Source organism: Vipera ursinii, assembly GCF_947247035.1.
Source record: "Vipera ursinii genome assembly, chromosome: 4".
Classification (NCBI taxonomy): domain Eukaryota; kingdom Metazoa; phylum Chordata; class Lepidosauria; order Squamata; family Viperidae; genus Vipera; species Vipera ursinii.
In genome coordinates, this window is record NC_139514.1 from 71,602,738 (window position 1) to 71,630,507 (window position 27,770).

The window sequence follows — 27,770 nt, forward strand, 5'->3', positions numbered from 1 at the left end:
TTTGTTCGGCTTCGTGTTTGTGGTGGTGCCATGTTTTTATAGTGGGTGTCAGTTTGCTTATTGTGTGGTTTGGAGGGGTTTAAAGTGGCTGATGTTGCAGCTGTAGTTAGGTTTCTGTTTTGTGGTTGTGTGTCTTTATCGTTGTGGGTTCGGATTTGCTTTTTGAATGGTTGTGTGGTGGTGATGTCATGTGATGTTATCATGAGTTTGGGTCTGGTATCATTCTTGGTGGTTGGGCCTCGTCTGTCAATCAAGGCGGGTTTCCAAATGGCTGGTAGATGAGAGGTATCATCTCGTGTATTCATGCTGTGGGGGCGTTTTTCTATCTCAATGGCTTCTCTGATTATTCTGTTGTTAAAATGTTCAATTTTGGCGATAGTTTTGGTTTTTTTAAAATCAATTTCATGTCCCGTGGCTTCAAAGTGTTGGACCAGGGATGAAGTTTGTTCTCCCTTTCTGAGTGAGTTTTTGTGCTCTTCAATGCGTGCACTTATTCTTCTGTTGGTCTGTCCGATGTATGTGGTGGGGCAGGTGGTGCATGGGATTTCGTATACTCCTTGGTTTTCTAACCCAATTATGTCCTTGGGGTTTCTTAGGATGGTGGATATTTTTCTGTCTGTGTAGAATGCTGTTTTGATGTTGTGTTTTTGGAGGATCTTGCTGATTCTGTCTGTGGTCCCTTTTAAGTATGGGAGGAGGGCTTTGCCATTTTCTTTTTCTCTGTCTTGGGTTTTTGTGGGTGTCTCTCTTCGGATTAAGTTGGTAATCGTGTTTCTTTGGAATCCATTGGCTGTTAGTACATTAGTGAGAGTGTGTAGTTCGGTTTTTAGGTGTTGTTCGTCAGCTAGGTGTTTTGTTCTGGAGATGAGTGTCTTGGCTACGGAGTTGATCTGTGCTGGGTGGTGGTGTGAGAGTGCGTTCAGATAGCGGTTTGTGTGTGTTTTTTTATGGTAGATAGTGTGTCCTAGGGAGCTGTTGGATTTCTTGTAGACTAAGACATCAAGGAAGGGAAGTTGGTTGTTAGCTTCTGTTTCCATGGTGAATTGTATTTTGGGGTGTAGGCTATTGAGGTGTGTGAGGAAGTCATCCAGTTTTTCTTTGCCGTGGGGCCAGATTACGAAGGTGTCATCTACGTATCTGAGCCAGAGTTTGGGTTTGTGGTTGGATTTTTCTAGAGCGAGGGTTTCAAAGTGTTCCATGTAGAGGTTTGCGATGACAGGTGAAAGGGGTGATCCCATGGGTGCTCCTTCCATTTGTTTGTATCTTTGTCCATTGTAGATGAAGTATGTGTTAGATAGGCAGTGGTTGGTCAGATCTAGGATGTGTTTTGGGGGGTTGTATTTATTTAGGATAGCTGTCAAGGCTTCTTTGATTGGCACTTGGGTGAAGAGGGATACGACATTGAAGCTCACAAGTAGGTCACAGGGCTGTAAGTTTAGTTTACTTATGATCTCTATGAATTGGAATGAGTTTTGTATGTGTGAGGTGATGGAATTTGTGTAAGGCTGTAGTTGTTTGGCAAGAAATTTGGCTAGATTTTGTAGAGATGAGCCTATGGAGCTGACTATGGGTCTGAGAGGGGTTCCTTCTTTGTGTATCTTGGGCAGACCATAGAGCTTGGGACATCTGGATGATTTTTCGCTTGGAATGATTGTTTGCTGGATCTCTTCACTGATGGGGGTGGCTTTTATTTTGGATATTGTGGTTTTTTCCAGGTAGGTGGTGGGATCTTTCTTGAGGAGTTTGTATGTGGAGTCTCGGAGTAGGTTGGATAATTTGGTATGGTAGTCAGATGAGTTCATTACCACCGTGGCGTTGCCTTTGTCTGCTGGCAGAATGATTATGCTGGTGTCTTTTTTTAGGTTAAGTAGTGCTGTCTGTTCCTCTTTGGGTAAGTTGCTTTTGGGTGGTTTGATGGTGCAGAGGATGTTGGTAACTTCGAGTCTGATTTTGTTGGCATCGTCAGGGTTAATTTTGGTCAGGCTGGATTCGACTCCGCATATAATGGTTTCCGTGGGAATGTGTTTGGGAGCGACTGCAAAATTAAATCCTTTAGACAGGACATTGGTTTCGGCTTTGGTGAGAATCCTGTCTGAGATGTTGTGCACAGTTTGTTTCATGTGTTGCTGTGAGAGAGGAGGGGTTTGTTTCTGGCATTCCTTTAGTCTTCGGAGTTTATTGGTGTGTGTGTCTGTTTTATAGGCAGTCTCTGTTTCAGCTCTCCAGACAGTGATTTGTTTGAATTTGTCCCAAAGTGTGGGGTGGATCTTGTTGCTGAGTTTGAGGTGAAGTGTGAGGAGGTCTCTGTTGATTCGGTCCAAGAGGAATCTTTTTGTGTGTTCATTTCTGATTAGGGCCAGTTCAGTTCTTATCAGGATGCGTTTGATGGCTGCAGAGTTGGAGTGGAATTTCAATTGGAAGGATGTGGGGATTAAATTTTGATCTCGGCAGTTGCGTAGGAATGTGAGGTCACACAGAATGGAAGCTCTTCGTACTTCGAGTTTTTCATAGGTCCTAGTTAGCTGGTGGATTTCCTCCCCATAGAGGTAAGATATTTGTTTTCTGAGGTTTCCGCGGGTGTTTGTATGTGGATCTTTGGTCATTTGGGTTTTTCCCCACGTAGAATTGAAGGTGTAGGAGCAACGTTTTGACGGAATCCCATCCGTCATCCTCAGGCTGGTGGCTTCAGCTTCCTTCTTCTGGGAGAAGCATGTGGTGGTGGCTGTTTGTTCCTCTTTTTTAAACTGCCAGAGGGGGTGTGTTCTGTGGGTGGAGGTGTGTTCTGATTGGGTGGGGGATTAGGTGTGTTCTGATTGGGTGGGAGTGTGTTTTGAATGGTGGGTGTGTTTATATATATATAAACAGGTATAAAACATCAACATATTCAACAACTGGTATACCAAGGCAAAATGTCAGATCAAGAAATATTATTCTAGAAAAAAGTTAGAATACTTCCATATAATTGCATATTATGGTGGCTCAGCAGTTAAGATCCTGGGCTTGTCAGCTGGAAAGCCAGCAATTGGTTTAAGACCCAAGCCCCATACAATGGGGTGAAGTCCTATCCTCACCCCAGCTCCTGCCAACCTAGCAGTTCAAAACCAAGTAAGTGTAAGTAGATAAATAGCTACCACTTCAGTGGGAAAATAACAGCAGTCCGTGTCATCATGCTAACCGCAGAAATGTCTTCGGACAGTGCTGGCTCAGTGGCCTTGAAACAGAGATGAACATCGACTCCTATAGTCAGCAACAACTAGTGGAGTAAAATTCACAGGGACTCCTTTACCTTTACCTTTTCTTGCATATTTTCATATTTTCATACTATTAAAACTCTTACTGTATTTACTGTTTGTCCATTTGTACCCTCAAACGGTAGCCCAAATGGTGCATTATACAACAATTTTTGAATCGAAATCTGCTAACCTGAAAAATGTGTAAAAATTCCAGGGCCCATCCATTAGTCCTGTGGACTTGAAATTTCCAATGTTCAGGTCAGTTTTATTTACAAAATTGTAGCAGTTGCAACATCCCTGTGATCATGGTTTTTGACACTCCCTGCCAACTGCCCACAAACCCAGCCAATGGGAAGGCCAGCAGAAAGTTGGAAATCACGTCTATTCTCACTGTTTATCTGCTTAAATAACAAAATATTGACTCATTATTGAACTTAGTTCAATAACTAACTAAAATGCAACCAGTTCTCATGAAGTTCAGTCTTGAGATTTCAAAATCAGATGACAATTCTTTTACCTTGGAAAAGAGATTGCCCGTAGGCATTTGAAGCTTTTTAACATAGCACATTTCATGAATGGCAAATTAGCAAAAGATAATGAAAATGTATAACACCCAGTGCTTTTTTTGTAAAAGAAAAAGGTGCCGGAACTCACACATGTCATACAACCTGCCTTGCCTACCCTACAAGGTTCCATCCAAAAAAGATGCCAGAACTCCGTTCTGAGTGTTCTATGAGAAAAAAAGCCCTGATAACACCTAAGTATATCAGTCAATTTTGGGAGAAATTACAGTAAAATAACATTGTTCATGGATTCCATTATAAAATCCCAAACTCAATTCCCAGCAGCTACAAACAAGCAGGCAGTAGTTTATTTATTTATTTATTTTATTGGATTTGTATACTGCCCTATTCCCGTAGGACTCAGGGCGGTTTACAGGGCAGTTAGGTAGCTTTCTACATTCTAGTTGACATGTTGCTGATCAGGGATATGAAAATTACATTAAATACATGTAACACAGCACTTCTTAACTTATTTTAAAAGTATTTGCCTTATGTATCCTCACCATGTAAAATAATTTTCAAAACTGAACTCAAAGCTTGCTTTCTTTATCTTGTAGGGTTGCCATGGCAACTGCATCTTCCCAGGTTTTAATTCCTGAAATTAATCTTAATGACACTTTTGATACATTTGCGCTGGATTTTACAAGAGAAAAGAAACTGCTGGAATGCCTTGATTATCTAACTGGTAAGAATTGAAATATGTATATATAGGAACATGCGTACTCATTTTAACATAGAAAAGAATGCATGTAGTAACATTCTTTGGATAAAAAGAGATTATTGTAATTCAGGGAAAATAGAATTTTAGTGAATGATCTTGTAATACTTTAACCATTTTTTGCAAATGTCTAGATAGGATACAACCACTCAATCCTTCCCAGTTCCCAGATTTGTATTTGTAATATTAGTTTAGCTATGTAGGTTCATATGACAAAGAGATGTTTAGACAATGTTCTGATTTAATAGGATTTATAAGGATTAATCAGTGATTGCAACACATTCTGCAGTCTGTTTTGACCTCATGAGAAAATAGTTCTGAAATCTGGGATCTCACTATTCAGCCAGCATTAACTAACCTCATTGCAGTATTTTCTTACAGTCCAAAATAAGTTTGTATCAAACTGTTACCATGTCAGAATACCATAGTCTTTGGGATGGGATCTGAAGAAGATACAGAAGCAGGATTTGGGAGGTATACCAAAGCAGTGTGGTTCAATGACATAGCAGCAGCAAGAGCCATTCTGCATGGAAATTCCATACTATAAAGAACTGTGTCTCTGAGTTAATGGATTATATAAAGGATCTTCTTGCTAATAGTCTTTCATAACTTCATGCAATGAACATGATTTTTCTTGTTTTTATACTTTTGTGATAAATGGGCAAATGAATGTCTGAGAACTGTAACAAGTCATTTAAACTTTTTTCAGCTCCAAATCCACCAACAATTAGAGAAGAGCTTTGCACTGCTTCTTATGACACAATCACAGTACACTGGACTTCAGATGATGAATTCAGTGTGGTCTCCTATGAGCTGCAATATACTATCTTCACTGGACAAGCTAATGTAGTTAGTAAGTACAAAGCATTTTGCATCCAGTTTAATTTTGACTTCCATTAAATCATTTTCCAACACATAAAAACAAGCAAAATAAACATACAGTAGAGAAATGTACTTTATATTCTCATTTAGAATCTAAGGCCATAAAAATAAAGCATTGAATATGAGCAACAAAACATTCTATTATCTAAGAGATTTATGGAGAGCTTTCAGGATTTTCACAAAAAATGATTTAAATGGAAACACAGCTCAGAGGCTAAATGTATAATTGTCAACAATCAACTAGCGGACTTAACAAAAGGCAATTGAGTCCCATAAGGTAAAACTTTATTGGATACACCATCTTGGAACTGCAGAAGCAAAATCAGCTCTGAATTTTCCCATGTGAAAGCTTGCTTATTTAAACAACAGATTCTCATGGCCCCCACCCACCAGGTGTTTACATTGTTCAATCATAATATTTATTTTTTTATGGGAACAGTTCACTTCTCCATCGAGCACCTGAGTTAGTGACCTTGGCTTGGTGCAGGCTTTCACAGTCCCTGAATGGTTTCTTGGCATTCCATTCCCTCCCTTTACTTTCTACTCCTCCACCCCCTTTTCTATGGCAAGTTGATTAGCGATAGAAGCTAGCAGGCATCATAGCAATTCAATCTTGACAGGCTGACATCCTGAAAGAAGGGTAAAGGTAAAGGTTCCGGTTCCCCCGCACATGCGTGCTAGTCGTTTCCAACTCTAGGGACTGGTGCTCATCTTCGTTTCAAAGCCGAAGAGCCAGCGCTTGTCCATGCCAAAGGCGCATGGAACGCTGTTACCTTCCCACTGCAGTGGTCCCTATTTTTCTGGTGAAAAATATTAAACAAAAATTATCATCATTAATTCAAATTAACATTCAATTGATTTTTAGGACATTGAGGGTATTTGGCATGGAATCTTCTTATTAATCTGTCTGCACTAACATTGTGGGAAGCTACCCATTCAGCATCAGCTGAGGGATAGCCTTTCAACTGTACTAAATACAGTAGTTAGTCTTCCCTTAAAAAAATCTTGATTTTTCTTGATCAGTGTTTTCTTGATCTCATAGTGCTTCTCACACACCCCCACCATAACTGGAGGAGGAAGCTTCCTTTCAATTGGTTTTAGGCTAGAGGCTTGAAGTGGTTTTAACAGACTACAATGGAACACTAGATGGACCCGTTTGAAGACTTTTGGCAATGGTAACTCAACTGTAACTGGGCTTATAATCTGAACGATTGGGAAGGGTTCTATATATTTAGGACTTAATTTCTTACAGAGTTGCCTCAGCTTAAGATATTTGGTAGATAGGTACACCTTATCCTCAGTAGTAAATCTCTTCTGGGGAGCTCTCCTCCAATCAGCCTGTTTCTTGTAAGACTCCCTGGCCTTACTCAGTGCTTTCTGTACATTCCCCCAAGTGACTTTTAGGGTTTCCATCCATTCAGCTAGCGGCGCTGAGGAGGGAGGTTCCCTTGGAAGCTCTTGCATCAGTAAAAACTCTACTCCTGTAGCTATTTTAAATGGGGTGAACCCAGTGTTACTATGTACGGAGTTATTACATGCCACTTCTGCAAAATGCAGGAGCTCTGCCCAGTTGGTTTATTGATAATTTATATAGCAATGTAAGTATTGCTCTATTAATGAGTTGGTCCTTTCAGTTGCCCCCTTTGTACTCAGATAAGATAACCTTTATTGTCCTTTTTTTACTGTGGGCACAACGGCACACATCAAAAATAAAATTTAGTTGCCCGCTCTCATAGTGGAACACAAACATGACACACACATAACCACACTATATACACATATGTATAGACCCACAACCCTACATATACATAGCAAATAAATATTAAATACTGTCCATCTTGAATATATAACAGAAGGAGGAAGCTTGAGAGTTCATAAGATTAATGCTGTATGGAATGAAACTATGGCTGAATCTGGATGTTCTGCTGCGGATAACATGAAGCCTCCTCCCAGAAGGTAACAAGGAAAACAGGTTGTGAAGAGGATGTGTAGTGTCCCAGATAAATTTACGGACCCTGTTCAAGCAACGCTTCTGTGCTATGTCCTGGATGGAGGAGAGGGAACTGCCAATTATCTTTTCGGCCATCCTCACCACTCTCTGCACCGCCTTCCTGTCTGAAGCAGTGATGCTTCCAAATCAGACTGTGATGCTGTATGACAGGATGTTCTCAATCGTTCCCATTTAGAAAGTGGTCAGGACAGGGGAAGGAAGATGTGCTTTTCTCATGCAACACAGAAAATGCAAGCACTGCTGTGCCCACTTCAGCAGTTTCTCACTGTTGAGCAACCAAGCCAGATTACTCATTAGCTGCACACCCAGGAATTTGATGCTGGCAACCATCTCCACAGATGAATCATTTATGCACAGAGAAGTGTGGCTATGCCTGCCTTTTCTGAAATTGACAATTATCTCTTTGGTTTTTCCAGTATTTAAAACTAGGCTGTTTTCCTTACACCAGTTAATCAACCCCTCAACCTCCTTGTGGTAAGCTTCCACCTTGTCATCATGAATAAGGCCCACTACTGTTGTATCATCTGCAAACTTCACAATATGGTTGGTGGCAAACCTAGCACAACAGTCATGGGTCAACAGGGTGAACAGCAGCGGACTCAGGATGCAGCACTGAGGAGAAACTGCTCAAGAAAATGTTATTAGAGGTATTTTTTCCAACTCGCACATATTCGGGCCTGTTGGTAAGAAAATCAAGAATCAGTTGCACAAAGGAGTGTTTAAGCCTAAAAGGCCCAGTTTGTCTACTAGATGCTGGGGAATGATTGTGTTAAACGCTGAATAGAAGTCAACAAACAACAAACGCACGTGAGTATTTATTTCCTCTAAGTGCTTCAAGCTCAGATAGATAACAGAAGAAATAGCATCTTCCGTAGAGCGATTTGGTCAGTAGGCAAAGTGAAGTGGGTCAAATGCTGGTGGGAGGCTGGATACGATAATGTCTTTTATCAGCTTCTCAAAGCATTTCATAATGGTGGATGTCAGTGCAACCGGATGGTAATCATTGAGGCCTGTAACTGCACCTCCTGGTCAGAGTTTATGCATCCCGGGACTCCATACAGCCAATACAAATGTTGCATGAACAATTTGGCCAAACTTTGGGCTGATGGAATCTTCGGCCACACCACAAAGTGCGCTTGCTTTGAAAACAGGTTGATCACAATCTAAATCTCTGTAATCCTGGAACTTTCAGGTAACTCCATAATAAAGTCCATGGTGGTTTCTTCCCATGGAGCATTAGTGTTGGTCACCGGCTGTAATAATCCAGGAGACAATCATTTCATGGATGCACACACCGCACATTCTTCTAACAGCTCTCTATGTCCTTATTCATCTTAAGCCACCAGAACTGCTTTTGGCCAGATGGAGGGTTTTCATGAGCACAGAATGACCTGTAAGTTTCACATCATGACTCTGTTGCAGGATCTGGGCTCTTAGGTTAGATAGAACTTACAACTTCTTTCCTTTCCACTCATCCTCCCCCAGGGCTTCCTTTAATTTCTGGGTTAATGCATTATCAGCCAGTTGAGGAACGGCCAACAATCCTAGCGTCATGGAGCTTTGTGCTGCTAGTCGCTGGGAGGAGATGATCAAGTTAACTATTTCTTCCAGGTATTTTTGTACTGGGGCAAATGGGAGAGAGAATTTGCAAGGAAGTTTTTTCCCTCTGGCAAGTACCAAAGGTTAAAGTTGAACTGATTGAAGTACTGAGCCCATTGGACCTGCTTAGGGGATAGTTTCCTGTGGGTCTTCAGGCCTCTAAATTCTTGTGGTCCATTCACACTTGAAAGGGGATCTTGCTGCCCTCTAAAAACTCGCCAGGTCAGCAACGCCCATCACACTGCATAAGCTTCATTTTCCCACATTGCCCAATGCCTTTCACTGTTAGTCAGCTTCTGGGAGGTGTAGGCACAGGTTTAGAGCTTTCCCCTTTCATTCTTCTGAAATAGGACAGCCCCCACTGCTACATCACTAGGGTCTGGTTACAAAGGGCTCCATTGGGTTTGGGTGCCTGAGGGTCAGTTTTGCCACAAAGAGCCATTTTAGAAAGCTACTTGACATTCCATAGTTCAAATGAGCAGCTGGCTCAATTTGAGTTTCAGCCTTCCCCCTCATGTTTTCAATAGTTAGGTGATGGATGAATTGTCAGTTGTTGACAAAATACAGGAAGCTCTGCAGTTGTTTCCCACTCTAATGTTGCTTTCACTTTTCCAGGATCCATTTCCACTCCCTCGCTAGACACACAATAGCCTAAGTAAGTAATCCAGACTAGTCTTACGAAATTCACACTTGGATAGTTCAGCGTAAAGCTTAGCTTTCAATAGTTTCCTCAGCACTTCTCTCACTAGCTTCACATGATCTTCCATTGTCTCAGAGTAGATAAGAATGTCAGCCAAGACGACTTCCGGTCCTGTGCAGTAATACAGCAGTCGAGGGGTTTGGGGCTCCATGCCCTTCGGCTGATCTTTTCCTGTTAGGGGACCCTAAATGGGCCAGAAGCTGCCCCGAAGAGGCGGCAAAAAAGGAAGGAAGTCCCGGGGACCATGGAGAGATGGCGGTTGACCTGATCAGTCCAGGAGAAGCCTTCCAGAAACAAACCAGGAGAAAGGCTAGCCTAACTTCAGAGTCTAGCCCAAGCTACAAGCAACCAAAGTCAAAAGTACTACTTTAAGCTGATTGTAAACAGTGCATTTGAATCTGGGTAAGAACATCGATTTTCTCTATCCTACTTATCAACTTTCCTGAAGGAAAAAAATCCCAAGAAGCACAAAACCTCCAAAACTGAAGGAGTGGGATCTTTGCCCCACCCTTTTACTAATGGAAGTGGCAAATTAAGCCTTTTATGGAGGACCAAAACATATTGCAATGAAATTTATTTATTTATTTAATTGATTGATTGATTTTATATACCACCCTATTCCCGAAGGACTCAGGGCAGTTTACAGGGTGAGTTAAAACAATACAAATAAGTACACTTTAAAATAGAATTAAATAAGACTAGCCCACAATTAAACAAATTAAAATTAAATTAAAATTAAAATTATTAAAATTAAAATTAAAATTAAAATTAAAATTAAAATTAAAATTAAAATTAAAATTAAAATTAAAATTAAATTAAAAACCCCTCAGTCCAGGCCAGCAAGATCAAAAAACCAAGTTTTAAGGTCCCGGCGAAACGAGTGAAGGTTTGGGGCAGTCTGAAGTTCTACCAGCAGTTCATTCCATAGGGCAGGTGTGCCCATAGAGAATGCCCTCTGCCTTGGAACCATCTGTCGGCATTCCCTAACGGGCAGAACCCTAAGGAGGCCCTCCCTGTGGGAGTGCATAGCACGCTGGGAGGCTGATGCTGGCAGCAGGTGCTCCCTGAGATAATCTGTACCCATGCCATTTAGGGCTTTATAGGTCATCACCAGCACCTTGAATCTCACCCGGAGAAGAATTGGAAGCCAATGCAGCTCACGGAGAAGAGGTGTTACATGAGAGTATTGGGAAACTCCCATTACTACTCGCACAGCTGCATTTTGCACCAGCTGAAGCCTCCGAGTGGTAGAAAGCATTGCAGTAGTCTAACTGGGAGGTAACGAGCACATGAGTGACTGTGCGTAGGGCATCTCAGTCCAAATAGGGTCGTAAGTGGTGCACCAGGCGAATCTGGGCAAAAGCCCCCCTGATCACAGCTCCTATATGATCTTCCAAACTGAGCTGTGAATCCAGGAGAACGCCCAAGTTATGAGCCCTATCAACGGGGGGTAACACCTCATCCCCCATTGTTAATGATGGACAAAAATCATTCACCCAAGATGCCGGTATGTACAGCCACTCAGTCTTGGCAGGATTGAGTCAAAGCCTGTTTCTTCCCATCCAAACCTGAACCGCCTCCAGGCAATGGGACATCACGATGAGGGCATCACTGGGTTGGTTTGGGGTGGAAAGAAAAAGATGGGTATCATCAGCATACTGATGATACCCCACCCTGAAACCACGAATGATCTCACCCAGCGGCTTCATATAGATGTTGAACAGGAGGGGAAAGAGAACCGACCCCTGAGGAACTCCACAAATGAGAGGCCTCGGGGCGGATATCTGACCTCCCATCAACCATGAATGATCTCACCCAGAGGCTTCATATAGATGTTGAACAGGAGGGGCAAGAGGACCGACCCGAGGGACTCCACAAACGGGAGGCCTCGAGGCCGACCTCTGTCCCCCTGCCAACACTGACTGCGAATGGCCCAGGAGGTAGGAGAACCACTGTAAAACAGTGCCCCCCACTCCCAGTCCCCTGAGTCATCGCAACAAGATACCATGGTCGATGGTATCAAAAGCCGCTGAGAAGTCTAATAGGACTAGGACAGAGGAACAATCCCTGTCCCGGGCCAGCTCAACCAATGTCGTCTCCGTGCTGTACCCATGCCTGAAGCTTGATTGGCACGGGTCAAGATAATTGGTTTCATCCAGGAACAGAGGGAGCTGATGTGCTACCACACTCTCAACAACCTTCGCCAAAAAGCAAAGGTTGGAGACCGGACGATAGTTGTTCAAAATCGCTGGATCCAGGGCAGGCTTCTTGAGAAGGGGCTTCACCACTGCCTCCTTCAGGGAGGCGGGGAAAATACCCTCCCTCAAAGAAGCAGATATTACTGCCTGGAACCAGCCTCGTGTCTTCTCCCGAGCTGAATAAACTAGCCAGGAGGGGCATGGGTCCAATAAACAGGTGGTAGAGCTCAGCCTCCTCATAATCCTGTCCACCTCATCAGGGGTCACAGGATCGAACTCAGTCCAGATAACACTCTCAAGACCATTCATTTCCTCCACATCAGACTCTGCCCAGCCAGAGTCCAAACCGGCCCGAATCTGAGCAATTTTGTCCACCAGATGATGACTAAACTCCTCGGCCCACCCCTGTAAGGGCTCCTCCCTCACCTCCTGGTTAAGGAGGGAGTGAGTCACCTTAAACAGGGCAGCCAGGCGATTTTCTGTGGACGCAATGAGGGCAGCGAAGTAATTAGACTTCGCCATCCTCATCGCCATGAGATAAGACCTTATGAAGGATCTTAATCACAGTCGGTCAGATTCAGACCGGCTGGATCTCCAACAGCTCTCTAGACCCCATCTCCGACGCTTCATCTCCCGGAGCTCCACAGTAAACCATGGGGCCCAACAGGATCTGCGCTGGGACAGGGGTTGCAAGGGTACAACACAGTTGAGTGCCTCGGTAGCAGTCCTTTCCCAGGCATCCACCAAGGAGTCGGCCTGGCTGTGAGTGAGGGAAATAGGTATAGACCCAAGCACCACCTGGAACCATTCCGGGTCCATTAGGTGCCTGGGGCGGAACCACCTGGTCGGTTCCGCAGCCCAGCAGCGGGGGGTAGCATACTGGAAGATAAGCCATAGGAGATAATGATCGGACCATGACAGGGGAACAATAGTTGGCAAACCCCCTCCCAGATCATCAAACCACTGCCTAGATAGGGAAACCAGGTCAAGAGTGTGACCCCCTCCATGAGTTGGGCCCTGAATTATCTGGGTCAGGTCCATGGCCGTCATGGAGGCCATGAACTCCCGAGCCAACTCTGATGACCTGCCCAGGGAAGGAAGGTTGAAATCACCCAGAACAATAAGTCTGGGGAACTCAACCACCAACCCTGAGAGGGTGTCAAAAAGCTTGGGCAGGGCCGTTGCAACACAGTTGGGTGCCAGGTATGTCAGCAACAAGCCCAACTGAACCCCAGGGCCACACCTCAGGAGAGACTCACACCCACCAATCTGTATGACAGTGGTGTCTCGAGGACATAAGGTCTCCTGTATAACCACCACCACGCCCCTGCCTCTACCCTGAGCCCACAGACGATGCAGCACACAGAAACCTGGGGGCAGAGCTCGGTCAGAGGAACACCTCCCTCTGGGCCCAACCAGGTTTCCGTAAAGCATGCCAGATCTGCGCGTTTCTCCTCGATCAAATCTCGGACGAGGGGAGCTTTATTCACAATGGATCTGGCATTAAAATACACCATCCTGAGCTCAGGGGCCTGATCTCCCTCATCCCCGGATAGATGGGTGTCAACCGGAGGGTCGGAGCATGCCACCGCTTGAAGACAGCGAGGGCGTGATCCCAGATGTTGATATGGCCCTCCATGTAACCACCTGCTGCCATTCCCAATCGTCGTGGGAAATGGCTATAAAATATAAATTTGGATAAATTTGAAATTGCTGAATGGTTAAGATTCTCATTTTGGACAATTGTTTATTTTGAAAATTGGAAAAATAAAGATCTAGTGGTGGATGAAGACTATGACAGCTATGGCTTGGCAAAATCTAGAAAATACTAATTTCTACTTGTGATCTTCAAAGCTCTAACAATAGAGAACAGCTGTGACAAAAAAGAAAACAATCTGGGCTGCAAATAAAGAGAGACTTATAAACTTTAGGGAACAAAAATAAGTTCTTTTGACGTTTCTGAATTACAAGTATCTACTTAACTGTGACTCCAAAGCTATTTGCAAAGAAAAGAAAACTTGGATTCTTGGCCATCATGGAAAATCAGAGACTTATAGAAAGAACTTATCAAGAAAAAATAAATACCTTTCAAGAGGAGACATATGATATGTTGAAACTAATTCAAACAACAATGATTTCAAACCACAAAGAAATACAAAATAACTTTGAAAATATAAACCAATTCATCTCTAATTTAATTTTACAAAAAAAATCCCACAAAACAACAATAGAGAAGGAACAGATAAAACAGATAACTGAATACAAATTTGAGGATAGAGACTTAAAGGTGGAACCTAACAAAAGAAAGAAGCATGATTTAATCCAAGTGGAAAAAAATTTACAAGAAGTACTGGATTTGGAAAAGACAACTTATACTTTATCACCACAAAACAAATTTGAGGATAAGAAAAAAGATTGGACACAATGGACTGCAGAGATGTCAGGAAAACCACTAAACCTGAAGAGACAACAAAATGATAAGAGAAACAGAGAGAAAAAGATTTTCAATAAACATGAATGGGCAAATGCCTCTTACAAAGATATTGTACTTGACTTACCTTTTATATCTACAGTAACACTTACAAGAATATGGAAAGATTCTTTCATTCAGCAGAACATATTGATTAAGAAGGATACTGGACAAAAGAAAAAGGCTAAAGTGAAAATTAAGAAAATAGATGATGGGAACTATCAGAGAGAATATTTAAAAAAGAAACACATGTTTGAATATAGCTAAAGAAATAGATTTTGGATATGAATTTTATTTTAAGAGGGAAGAGCCCCATAAGTAACATAGTACTCTCTTTTTCTTCTTATTATTTTATTTCTTGTTATTAGTAATATAAAAGAGTTGGAATGGCTTATATAAAGGAAATGTTTTAGATATTTAATTGTGATTGATTTTAAGAAAATTACAATGGATTTAAAAATGTTTTGAATAAGAGTTAAAAGTCTAGAGGACTAGATTTATTAAATGGAATATTTAAAGATTAAATATATATTTTAATTATGGTAAAAAGAACGGAAAAAGTTTGGAAATAAATATGTATTAGCTTATAGGAAACATGGATTTTAAGTGGCATACTATCCTTTTTTTCTTTATTCTTATTCCTCTTTTTTTTAAGTCTTATTTATTCCTTAAGAAAGGTAAAAGTAGTGGAATGCTTACATGAGAAAAAATAGACTTACATTTAAATATTTAAATTTAATTAACTTTGAGAAAATCTTAACCAGTAAGAATGCAAACAAAAACGGTAAACAGGATCTATGAAGAGGCAACCAGAATGACTAGATAGAAAGAAATATATTGATGTGATTATTACTTGTAGAAATATTAGAATTCTTTTATACTTTATTGTTATTTGCCAAAACAACAAGAATTGTATCAACTTAAGGTTGGTAAAAGAGAACATTATGGGAAAAAGAAGAAATCAAGTAAAGTTATTACATGGATTATAGATTATAGAAACCAACTGTTAGTGAATGTTTGTTTTTTTGTCCTTTAATAGTTTGTTTTTATTTCTTGGGGTTTTTTTCAATGTTATTTTTTTTTTATTGAAAAGTTTTAAAATACAATTTTCCTTTGAAAAACCCCCCTTCCCCCTCCCTCCTCCCCTCCCTACCTCCCCCCTATCTCCCCCCCTCCCCCTCTCCCTCCTCCCTCCCCTGCCTCCCACCCCTCTACTTCCCCTCCTCCCCCCCTCCCCCCCCCCCGACTTCCCAGAGCAAAATACAAGGTATATATCTAAAAAGCAATCATAAACAATCATATACTAACAATTATAAACTCTAAAATCCATCACTCTCTAGCTTATATAGAGTAAACCAATCCTTAACAATACTAAATATGTATAAAGAACTAAAATAAAAGAAAACTAGCATCATTCCCATCTATGTTCTTCCACAATTCACTATTACCTAGACATATTCTCACTTACACATCACAAGCACCTATCCCTATTAACCTCTCTAGCCAAAATAGGCTATAATAGATAGTTCTTACACAAATTAACCCACATTAACCCACAAAACTTTCTTCCTCTTCCTCTGTAGTAAATTGTCCATTAATTCCAAATTGAACATTCTGTTACCATACATATCATCCCAAAACTCTTAAAAACACAACTACCACTTGACTATAAGTATATTGTGGAAGTTCCATAGATTTCTACTGGTCTTATTTTTTAATCTTTTTTGAGCGTTTTAAGGCAGCACGCGTCACCCTCTGTTCTCTAGGATCATCCAAAAGAGTTGCAGCTTGATCTCCTCCTGTACCCTTCTCGTCTATCTGTCCATCTTCATCCTCTTGATGTTCTCCTTCTCCAGATCCCTCTGCAGCTTCCAGAAGTGTTGATGGGGTTGCTTTTAAAACATTGTTGTAAAAATCATGCGCTTGCTTCACAGTACCCAAACAGTACCTTTTGCCATCATACATGAAGCTCAACCCAGCTGGGATCTCCCATCTGAACCTTATATCTCTTTGCTTGAGCTCTTGCACAAGAAATATAAAGTCCTTCCTTCTCTTTAAAATCTTTGGAGGAATTTCTTTTAGAACCAAAACTTCTTGACCAGCAATCACAACTTTAGTATCATAGGCAGCTTGTATAACTTCATCCCTAATTTCCCTTTTTACAAAATAAACCACCACATCTCTAGGCAACTTTCTCTGCTTAGCAATCCACGAATTCACACGAAACACTTTGTCCATGCCTTGTTTTATTTCAGATGCTGGATGGTTCAATACCCCCTCAAAAGCCTCAGAAACCAGCTGCTTTAAATCTTCCTTAATATTCTCTTTTAGGCCTCTAATTCTAACAGCAAACTGCATCTGGTAAAATTGAGCCAAACTCTGTTCGCTATCCATTTTGTCTTTTAAATCTTCAATTTCCAATACTTTTGCTTCTAATATAGCATTCTTTTGAGTCAAGTCTTCCACTTGATCATCCAGCACCTCCACACATTTAGCTACTTTATACACTGAGGACAAAATGTCTACCTTCATCTCTCTAAGTTTCTGCTCCATCCTTTCTTCCATTCTCTGCTCCAATTTCTCCAATTTCTCCTCCATCTGTGCAAATTTAACACCCATTGACTCCAAAATTAACTGGGTATGTTTTTCAAGATCCTTCGATGTCAATACATCAGGAGAATGCAACGCCTGCAGTAATGATTGTTGTTGCACCGGAGAATTTCCAGCACTCCGAAAAGTTCTAGGGGGAGGTTTAGCCGCCATCTTTTACTTACAATTGTGACGCACTTTCACTTTAAGTTTTAAGCATAGTCCATCAAGCTTGAGAGTAAAATAAAATAATCCTCTTCATCTCTCCACCTTTTCCTCTTGTACCGCTCTGCCTGCTCCTTTAAATCATAGTCCTTTCTTCAGGCAGGGATGGTTCGCAGACGCCTGGCTCTGCTCCAGGAAGTTCGGAGCAGAGACGACGGCCAGCTGGGAGCAACCCAGGCTTCGGGGGAGTTCGATCCTTCAGCCGCCCAAGCTCAAAGCTCAGGCGGCCTCGGAGAACTCTACCCCTACCTGGGGCCTCACCCCCTCCTCTTCTCCCGAGGAGGGGGCTTCAATTTCGCCCGAACAGCTGATCGGCGCTGTTTCGGGCGAAAAAACAAACAGCTGAGCCGCGGGCAGCCAGGGGAGGCTGTCTTCGGCGCCGCGCCGCCAGCGGAAGTCAATGTTAGTGAATGTTTTTTAAATGTAAACCCAGACAACACAGTTTACCAAATATTAAGGTGACTATGTTAAAAAATCAATAAAACATATTTTTTTTAAAAAAAGAATGTCACCAAGTACACCAGCATCCCCTTGTACAGGTGCTCATGCAGCACTTTGTTAAGCAGTTGCATGAACACAACAGGCACTCCCTGTAATCCAAAGGGTATCACCCAGAATTGGTAGCATCCTAACAGGCAATTAAAAGTTTTCTTCCATTCATCCCTTTCCTGATCCTCACTTGGTAGTACGCTTTTCTCAAGTCCAGCTTAGTGAACATCTTTCCTTTGGACAGGTATCCCAGCATGTCTCTCATAAGGGGGAGGGGGTACATGTTTCCCACACAAGCACTGTTAATCCCTCAGAAATCAATGCACAATCTCAGAGAACTGTCTTTTTTTCCTTGATGAGTACTGGTGCTGCCACCCTGGATGAACAGATGAAACCCCCAGCCAAATACTTATCCACAAAGTTGCAGAGTTCTTTCATCTCTCTTGGGGTCATGGAGTACATCTTTGATTTGGGAAGCTTTGCCCTAGGCAAAATTCAACTGCATAATCCGTGGGGTGGTGAGGGGGGAGTATATTCAATTCCTACTCACTAAATACTTCTGCCAAATCTTTTGGGTATTCTTTTGGGATGCTCGGCTCAGCTTGCCTGCTTTCCACTAGTGCTTTGTCTCCACTCCCCCTTTCCCAACTGACATTGCTTATTTAACAATTTGGCTGTTTCTCCACCTACTGCGCTCCCTCAATTTTCCATCTCAGGCACCACTTGTTGCTCCCTCAGTTAATTGACAGATTCCATTTCTTCAGCCATGATAAACCCAGTATCATGGTCTCTGCCATCTTTGGGACTAAGATAAACTGAATAATCTCTTCATGGCTCCCTGCTTTCAGGCTAAATGGTTCCATTAGGCAGGTTGCAGGCACACATACCCAAGAGTTGCAGGCACACATACCCACTTACTCAAATTTAATGGGCTGCCTTAGTCTCTTAAGTGTCAGTTTCAACATTTCCACTGTCTGTACACTGACTAAGTGTTAGAGTCTTACAGCTTTCCAGCACAAAAATAAGCCCAAATATAAGCACACATTCAAAATGAGCAGGAGGCATAGTTTAGAAAAACTTTATCTATAAAATATATATAAACATGATACATACAGTTTCATTCAGTTCTTGGCAACGTGGTAGAGAACAATAACTAACTCAGGAGATCAGGACAACATAGAGAAGACTAAGATATGCCCAGACCTAGGCTGGATCACATGCCTCACACAGCCAATACTGTGTCTTAATCAAAAACAGTTCTCATTGGCTGGTTTGTTGCTATGGCTATTCCAGTTCATAAAATGTCTTACACAGTGACACTCCTCCCTTTATGACTGGAATAGACATAAAACTAAATAATTTAATACTATTCCCATGGTGTACTCCACCCAATGGCTTGGTCATTACATCTGCCAGATTGTCATCTCAAGAACAATGAAGCAACTGGATTAATTTACTTTTAATGTCCTCTCTGACATTACAATCTTAGTGTCCACATGCTTGCTTCTATTTTTCACTCTGTCACCTGTTGTCATTTTAATGCAAGCAGCATTATCTTCAAATACTGTTACAGCTTCTTTAACTTCTATGTTTAAATCCTTTAACAGCTGTACATACCAGTTACCTCTGAACAAAGTTCAGACAGAGCAATAAATTCTGCTACGTTGTTTGTTTTCTGGACTTCCATCCAATTAAAGTCCCTCCAAATAATACCACAAACCCAGAATTGGACTTTCTGGTTTGCACATCATTGGCATAATCACTGTCAACACAACATTTTAACTTTGACTATTCAGAGACCTTTATTTGAAGACCCAAATTCACAGTTCCCTGAGAATTCTTTTAACACCCATGCAATGCAACTGCGTTAATGCAGCTTACTGCACAAGCTATGTCTGGTCTGGACCACTGTATCAAGCTTCATATTGCTAACTGATATAACTCCTGATCACAGGCTTCACATTTGTCCTCACCTAAAGTATTGTGAAAATTGGAACTTCCGGTTTTGTGCGGTAGCGACCAGTTGCAGGCATGCGGATTTTCCACACACCCGCAGCTAATTTCCCCCTGCCTGTTAACCCTAAATGGGTCTAAGTCGCCCCAGAGAGGCAACAAAGAAAAAAGGGTGCTTCAGCAATTCTGGAATAGCAGCAGCCATTCTGTTTGACTTGGGAAAAGCTTCTAACCCGACAGGAGAAAGGCTGGCCGTATTGCATCGACCAGCCCAAACTACTAGCAACCGAAGTCCAAAAGCACTAACCAGCAAAACTGTGAACAGCATGCTTGAAACTGGGTGAGGAATTCAATCTTCTCCTTTCTACATTTAATTTCCTGGAAAAGATCCCCAATAAGCAAAATACCTCCAAAAGGGAAGGAGGGGGATTTCCGCCCCACCCTTATAATAACAGAAGCGGTGAATTAATCTTTTTATGTAGGATCAAAATATATGGAAGTGAAATAAATATAAAACCTGAAATTTAAAACTTAAATCTGGATAAATCTAAAATTGTTTGAATGGTTAAGACTCTCATTTTAAAGATAATTGTTCACTTTAGAAATTGAAAAACAAATAGTTGCTGACACCTAGTGGTGGATGAAGACTATGAAAGCTATGACTTTAATATAAGACTTAGCAAAACCTGGGAAAAGCTAATCTGTGTTTGTGACCTTCAAAGCTTTAACAAGAACAGCTGTGACCAAAAAAAAAGACAATAATCTGGGCTATAGACAAAGAGAGAATTATAAATTTCAGAAAAAAAAATCTCTCTTGAACTATTTGGATTACAAATATCTATTTAACTGGGACTCTAAAGCTATTTGCAGAGAAAAGAAAGGAAGAGAAAAACTCTATTCTTGGCCATCATGGATCAGAGACATGTAGAAAGAACGTATCAAGAAAACATAAATACTTCACAGAAGGAGATATCTAGTATACAGCAACTAATTCAAACAACAATGACTTTAAACCACAAAGAAATCCAAAATAACTGAAAATATAAATCAATCTATTTCTAAGTTAACTCTACAACAAAAAAGTTTCCAGAAAACAACAAGAGAAGGAGCAGATAAATGGATATAGAATTGAAAATAGAGATTTAAAGATGAAACTTAACAAAACAAGGAAACATGATTTAATCCTAGTGGAAAAAAATTCACAAGAATTGGAAAAAATAACTTATCCCTTAAGACTACTAAATAAATCCAAGGACAAGAAAACAGATTGGATAAAATGGACTGTAGAGATGTCAGGAACATCGGAGAGAAAGGAAATGATAAGACAAGCAGAGAGAAAGAAAAAGAAAAAGATTTTCAACAAACCTGGAAATGCAAAGCCCCATACAAAGACACTTCACCTGATTTACATCTACAGCAACATTTGTGAACATACAGAAAAACTTTTTAATTCAGAAAAATACATTGATTAAGAAAGATACTGGGCAAAGGAAAAAGACTAAAGTGGAAACCAAGAAAATAGATGATGGTACTTACGAGAGAGAATACTTAAAAAAGAAACATTTGTTTGAATATGGTTAAAGAAATAGAAAAGCTTTGGAATATATATGTCATTCTAAGAGGGATGAATTCCCTAAATAATATAGCATGTTTTTTTCCTTTCTTGTTCTCTTTCTTAATATGAGTAATATAAAAAGGTTGAAATGACTTAGATAAAGGAAATGTTTCAGACACTTAAATGTGATTGAAGAAAATTATAATGGATAAAAAAGTTTTGAATAAGAGTTAAAGGACTAGATGACTAGATGTATTAAATGGAATATTTAAAGAATAAACATATTTTTAATTATTGTTAAAAAGAATAAGAATTTTAGGAAATAAATATATGTTAGCTTAGGGATATATATTTTAAGTAGTATGTTATTTTTATGTTTCTTTACTCTTCCTCTCTTTTCTTTTTTTCATTGTTTTATCTATTCCTTAAGAAATGCAAAACTGTAAGATGGTTCAAATGAAAAAATATAGTTAAATTTTTAAATGTAATTAATTTTTGAGAAAATCTTAACCAGTAGAATACCTAAAATTTGGTGGGAGAAACAAACTAAAATAAGGACTGTAAACAGGATCTATGATAAGGCAACCAGAATGATTGGATAGAAAAGAAATATTATATTGATATTGATTATTATTTTTAGGAATATTGGGAAAATATATATTTAATTGTTATCTATCAAAACAATAAGAATTGTATTAACTCAATGTTTGCAAAAAAGGATATTTTGGGAAAAGAGGAAATCAACTAAAAGCATTATGTGGTTTATGGATGATAGAAATCAGTTGTTAATGATTGTTTTACAAATGTAACCCAGACAACACACTGTTCACCAATTATTAAATGATTTATGTTTTTTTAAAAATCAATAAAATATATTACAAAAAAAATATACAGTGTTGTGAAAATCTATGCTCATAGGTGTTGGAGCAGAATTACAATCCTTCATGTTGTATCTCTCCAACAGTTGTTCAATTTTCCTTCTTTGACTGAGAATGTAGCCACCTTTCTCAGTTTTTTGTATCTCTACACCAAGATAGTTTTGTATTTCACCCAGACTTTTCAAATCAAACTTTTTCTCCAATTGATTAGCAAATTCCTTCACCTCTGCCAGATCCTTCACAATGAAGCAAAGATCATCCACAAATGCTAATAATTGGCAATCCCCACTGTGGAACCTTGCAGTATATATGCAACCATCAGCCTTACAACTCTTGAACCCAAGACCCTTCAATGCCACATCTAAACAGATGTTCCAGTTTCTGGCTGATTACTTCAGCCCATCAATGACCTTGTTCAGTTTATACACAGTGCCAGGCTTTCTACTTTCATACCCTGGTGCTTGAACCATGTAAATTTCTTCCTCCAACTCTACATTGAGGAATGCTGTGGTTATACCAAAGTGCCAAATTTTATGACCATGTGCTATTGCCAACGCTAGTGCCAACCTTAAAGTTTCACTTTTTACTGTTGGTGCAAATACCTCATCATAGTGCACATTTTTCTTCTGCGAAAACTGCTGTGCCACTAATCTTGCCTTATATTGGACTTCATTGTTGGGTAACACTTTCTTTTTGTATACCCATTTACATCCTACATCTTTGTAACCTTGTGGCAAAGCCCTAGAGGTGAACACTTTATGTTCATCCATGGATTTCATTTCTTTCTCCATGGCCTCTTTCCACTTCACTTGCTCCACTTTGGGTAGTGCCAATACTGCCTGATAGTTTCTTGGCTCATACCACACATTACACACCTTTACTTTCCCAGCAGAATACCTGTCAGGTGGAATCCCCTTGGTTCCATTGCTCTGACCTGCGTGGCATTGACTGCTCTTGACTGTCAACCCTTTCCTACTTCACATCAGAGTCACCATCTTCTTCTGACTCCTTTTCTTGTCCTTTTTCAGTTTCTCCTCCCTGAACGTTCACACCATCACTAAGTGAGTCACCATCACTAAGTGAATCATCCCCAGAATTGGCATCAATTCTGCCCCAATTCTGCTCTGCAAAGCTAGCAGATCTGGAAATTACTATTCTTCTGCTCCCATCACTAAAGCAATAGCTCTTTGAGCCAAGCTCATAGCCCATAAACCTGAGCTTTCTAGCCTTTGATTGCCTTTTTTTCCTAATTGCCTTTGGAATATGGACTCATGCATTGCTTCCAAACACCCTTAAATGTGTTAGAGATGTATTTCTCCCATATACTGTAGCACAGCATATGGAGTATCCACAATCTATTGACTAAATAATTGGCAGTCAGCATGGCTTCGCCCCAATACGACCTGCTCAGACCAGAATCCTCCAGCAGTGAATCTTTCATGGTCTGCAAGACTCCATTTCGTGTTTCAGCCACGCCATTCTCAGCTGCTGTGTACGGATTAGTGCATCTATGTCATATTCCTAGCTGTCCCAACCACTGTTGAAAACATGCTGACATAAATTCTGAACCCCTGTCAGTTTGCAGCTGGCATACCTGTTGCCTATATTTTCTTTCTGTGAAGCTCACCTATTGCTTGAACTTCTGCAGCACCTCCGTTTGCTTTTAAGCAAATTACAGAAAACAAATGTGCTATGGTCATCTATAATGACCAGTGCATACCTGGCTCCTCCCAAGCTGGCTTGCATTGGTCCTATTAAATCTGATGTACTAGCTCTAGAACCCTTGTTGTCTGCCTTGTGCTCTTCTTGCTTACTGGGAACACCTTGGATTTTGATCATTTATACATTGCACAGTCTAAGTATGCCTTACACCCTTTCAAGGTTAATCCCTCTGCAAACTCTAGCATCCTATGCAACACTCTGAAGCTGGCATGGCCAAACTTTCTGTGCAAAAGTTGAATGCATGAATCATGCTGTGCCACATTACCAAATGTTTGGGCACATTGAATCTTTTGTGCCTGCAACACATAAAGGTTATCTTGTTTTATGTCCTACACACATACATTCCCATTTCTTTTTATGAGACATTTCTCATTTACAAATGTGGTCTCAAATCCTTGTTTGTCAAGACTGGAGACACTCAGTAATTATGCTCCATTTCAGACATACATAATACTTTATTAAACCTTTCCTCCAGAAATGGAATCAGCACACTGCCTTTCCCCATGACCTTTGCCTTCTGGCCATTTGCTAAGGCCACTGCATCTCCTCCAGTTGAACACAATCTGGAAAACAACTTATAATTAGTAACAATTGTTTGACTAGCCCCACTGTCTATTAACCATTTGTCTCTCCTATTACAATAGCTAACCTTTGCAACAGCAGCTTGTCCATTTTCTGTTGTTCTTCCTTGAAAACAGTTTTTGTTTAAATGAGTTTCAGCTCCACAAATGAAGCATGTCTTTTTCTCCTGTTCTTTCTTCTTGGTAATTCTCTGCTGAGTTGTAATCCAATCTCTGCAGACAGGCAGTCTGCTGCTGTGCTCTCTCTGCTGCTTGGACCCCCACCTCAGGAATTTCTCCTTGTGGCTTCTGCTAAAATGGAGTTTCTGCTCTTCTGAAATCAAACAGGCCTTAAGTGCTTCCGTACTTAATTCCTGTTCTGGTCTACATTCAAAAACAACTGAAATGATGGCCCACATTTCCTCAAGACTATTTAAGACCAACAGCACTTTCTGAGACTCAGGAATTTGCATTCCTCACTCTTCTAATTCAACAAACAGTTTCTGCATGTGGAACAAATGTTCTTCTATGCTCTCATGTGGCAGCAGCCGGGCTCTGTACAATTGCCTCAATAATTGCACTATATTGCATGCTGAAGCACTCACATGAACACTTCTCAACTTCAGCCAAACCTCTTTTGCAGTTTTTAAGTCAGCTACATTTAATAATTGTTCATCTTCCACACTTAAGATGATATAAGCCAGTGCCTTATCATGCCTCGTTGATCTGCAGCTGCTAATTGCCCCTGGGGTGGATTAATCACAATATCCCAGAGCTCCTTAGCCTTCAGGAAGCATTCCATTTTTGCAGCCCAAATAATATAATTCTTTTGTCCCAATGGAGGCAGAGAGCTCTCCTTTAAATCAGCCATCCTGCAAGCCTTCAGCTGAGCAGCCTTTTTCTTTCTTAATTCAAACAGTCCCTCATCTGATTTTTACAGTTCCATCTTGAGCCTCAATCTTTTTCTTCAGTCTGAACTGTGTGCAAGGGCTGGCTGGGATCTGGCCCCATAACCTGTTAGAGTTATACAGTTTTCCAGCACAAAAATAAGCCCAAGAAATAAGCACACATTCAAAATGAGCAGGAGGCATAGTTTAGAAAAACTTTATCTATAGAATATATGTAAACATGATACATACAGTTTCATTCAGTTCTTGGCAATGTGGTAGAGAACAAAAACAACAACAACTAACTCAGGAGATCAGGACAACATAGAGAAGACTAAGACACCCCCAGACCTAAGCTGGATCACATGCCTCACACAGCCAATACTGTGTCTTAATCCAAAATAGTTCTCATTGGCTGGTTTGTTGCTATGGCTATTCCAGTTCATAAAATTTCTTACACAATGACAATAAGCAGTGGGTGCACCTGAACCTAACATAGTGGTAAAGACCCCCCCTTGCTGCTAATTGGGGCACTAAAACCTCTACTAGGACAGTCAATGTGGTGATGGCTCTACTAACCATAGGATCATTTTCTCCTTCACTGTCACTCTGGTAGAAAACTGGACTAGGCTTGCCAGGGTTTGGAGTTCTCTCCCCTTCGCTGGACTGGGGGCAGACCTCCACAATCTATTGTGCCACCCACATCTTTCCCTTCATCTTCTGTGTTTTCTTTAGCTTTGGGCGGCTCGAGGTTTTTGGTATATACACAGCCTGATGGCCCTCCTTTCCACATCAGATGCAAGCTCCTGGGGGGAGGCATGGATCCTCTCTAGTGGCTAAAGGAGGGCCCCCTCCTCTGCACATTGGCAGGCACTTCTCTTGGCTTGGTGAGGGTGGCTCTCCTGCTGATTCTCCACTGTGGTCACTAGTTCCACTGTGGTGACCAGCTGATACCACCCTTGGAGGTCATTTGGGATTCTCCAGAGTAGGCAATTCTGATACAGTTCTCTGTTTAGCCCGTCTTGGAAGTGCTAGACCAGCAAGCATTCCAGCTACCTTCTTAGTCTCCCACCCAGGCTCTGGAACTCCCAAATTTACTCAACCACTGTTTGACTTCCCTGCCTTATGTATCAGATTCTGAACTCCGCTAAGCGGACCTGTGTGGGTCTCCAAATCTGGCTTGGAGCCCCTCTAGGAACCAACACCTCGGTTGCCTAGTTACCATCCCTTCCACCTTTGCATTCCATTCCACAACCTTGTCAAGCTATGAGCAAGGGAGAAAAAGCAAATCAGTCTTCTTTTTTTAATAAAGATTTTATTAGGTGTTTTTTTCTTACATACATATGTTAGTTTTTCAACCAGCGTGCAGTCTGGGTTCAAAAGTGCTATAATACATAGTTAAATCCTAATCTTTGGTTCTCTCCTCCAGCCATTTGTAGAATGACTCCCAGGTTTCTTCTTTATCTTTCAATCTCATAGTTAATCTGTCCATCTCTATGCATTCCAATATTTTTTTAATTACTTCTTCCTCTGGTGGTACTCCTTCATTTTTCCAGTATTGCGTGAAGGCTATTCTTGCTGCTGTTGTTATGTGTAGAACCAAATATAAACTTTGTTTAGTAATCTTTTCTGGTATCATACCTAATAGAAAAAGTTCAGGATTAAATTCTACATGTTCTCCCAACATTTTTTCTAACCAGGCATGTATTTTTTTCCAATAAGCCTTTACCACATGTCCACCAAATATGATAATATGTGCCTGAGTTATGTTTACATTTCCAATATCTATCTGACATATTTTAAAACATTTTTGCTAATCTTGCTGGTGGCAAGTGCCGTCTATAAAACATTTTATATAGATTTTCTTTACATGAAGTTGACATTGTCAATTTATAATTTCTCTCTCATAGTTTTTGCCATTTTTCTATTTCTATATTATAACCAAAAATTTTTGCCCACCTTGTCATTGTTTCTTTGGTTTGTTCACTTTCCATCTCCAAAATTAACAAAAAATTATACATTTTCTTAATTAATTTCTGATCAGAGGTTAACGATATCTTGTCAAATACAGTTTGTTCTTTATAAAACCCATACAGTTTCACATCTTTTTCATATCTATTTTGCATTAGTAGCTTTGCCCACCATGGCAGGTTGATAACCTGATTTTCCAGTTCTTGTGTCGATTTTAATGTCCCATCAGTATTTAGAATATCTCTATATGTCCAAATTTTTTCAAAGTCTACCAAGTTTGGATGTAAAAAAGCTTCCATCGTTGATAGCCACCCTGGAATTTTTACATATGTTTTAGTTTTAATTTTTTCCCATACTGTTATCAAAGCATTTCTAATACAGTGATTTTGGAAATACTTATGAATTTTATTTTTCCCATACCACAAAAAGTGTGCCACCCCAATTGTAAATTGTGTCCCTCCAAATATAACAACCTTTTATTCCTGAGAGTTATCCATTCTTTCACCCATGTTAATACAGATGCTTGATAGTACAAAGCCCACTCAGGTTTCCCAAAACCTCCATTTT

At 40.5% G+C, this 27,770-nt stretch overlaps 1 protein-coding gene across 1 annotated transcript in view; it reads left to right on the top strand.

Moving 5' to 3' along the window:
• Window positions 1-27,770, top strand: part of MID1 (midline 1) — a 271,493-nt gene that overhangs the window by 179,335 nt on the left and 64,388 nt on the right. Inside the window, exons 6-7 of the mRNA XM_083362722.1 lie at window positions 4,354-4,481; window positions 5,224-5,367. Coding sequence (XP_083218848.1) covers window positions 4,354-4,481; window positions 5,224-5,367 — 272 coding nt within the window. The remainder of the gene's footprint in view (window positions 1-4,353; window positions 4,482-5,223; window positions 5,368-27,770) is intronic.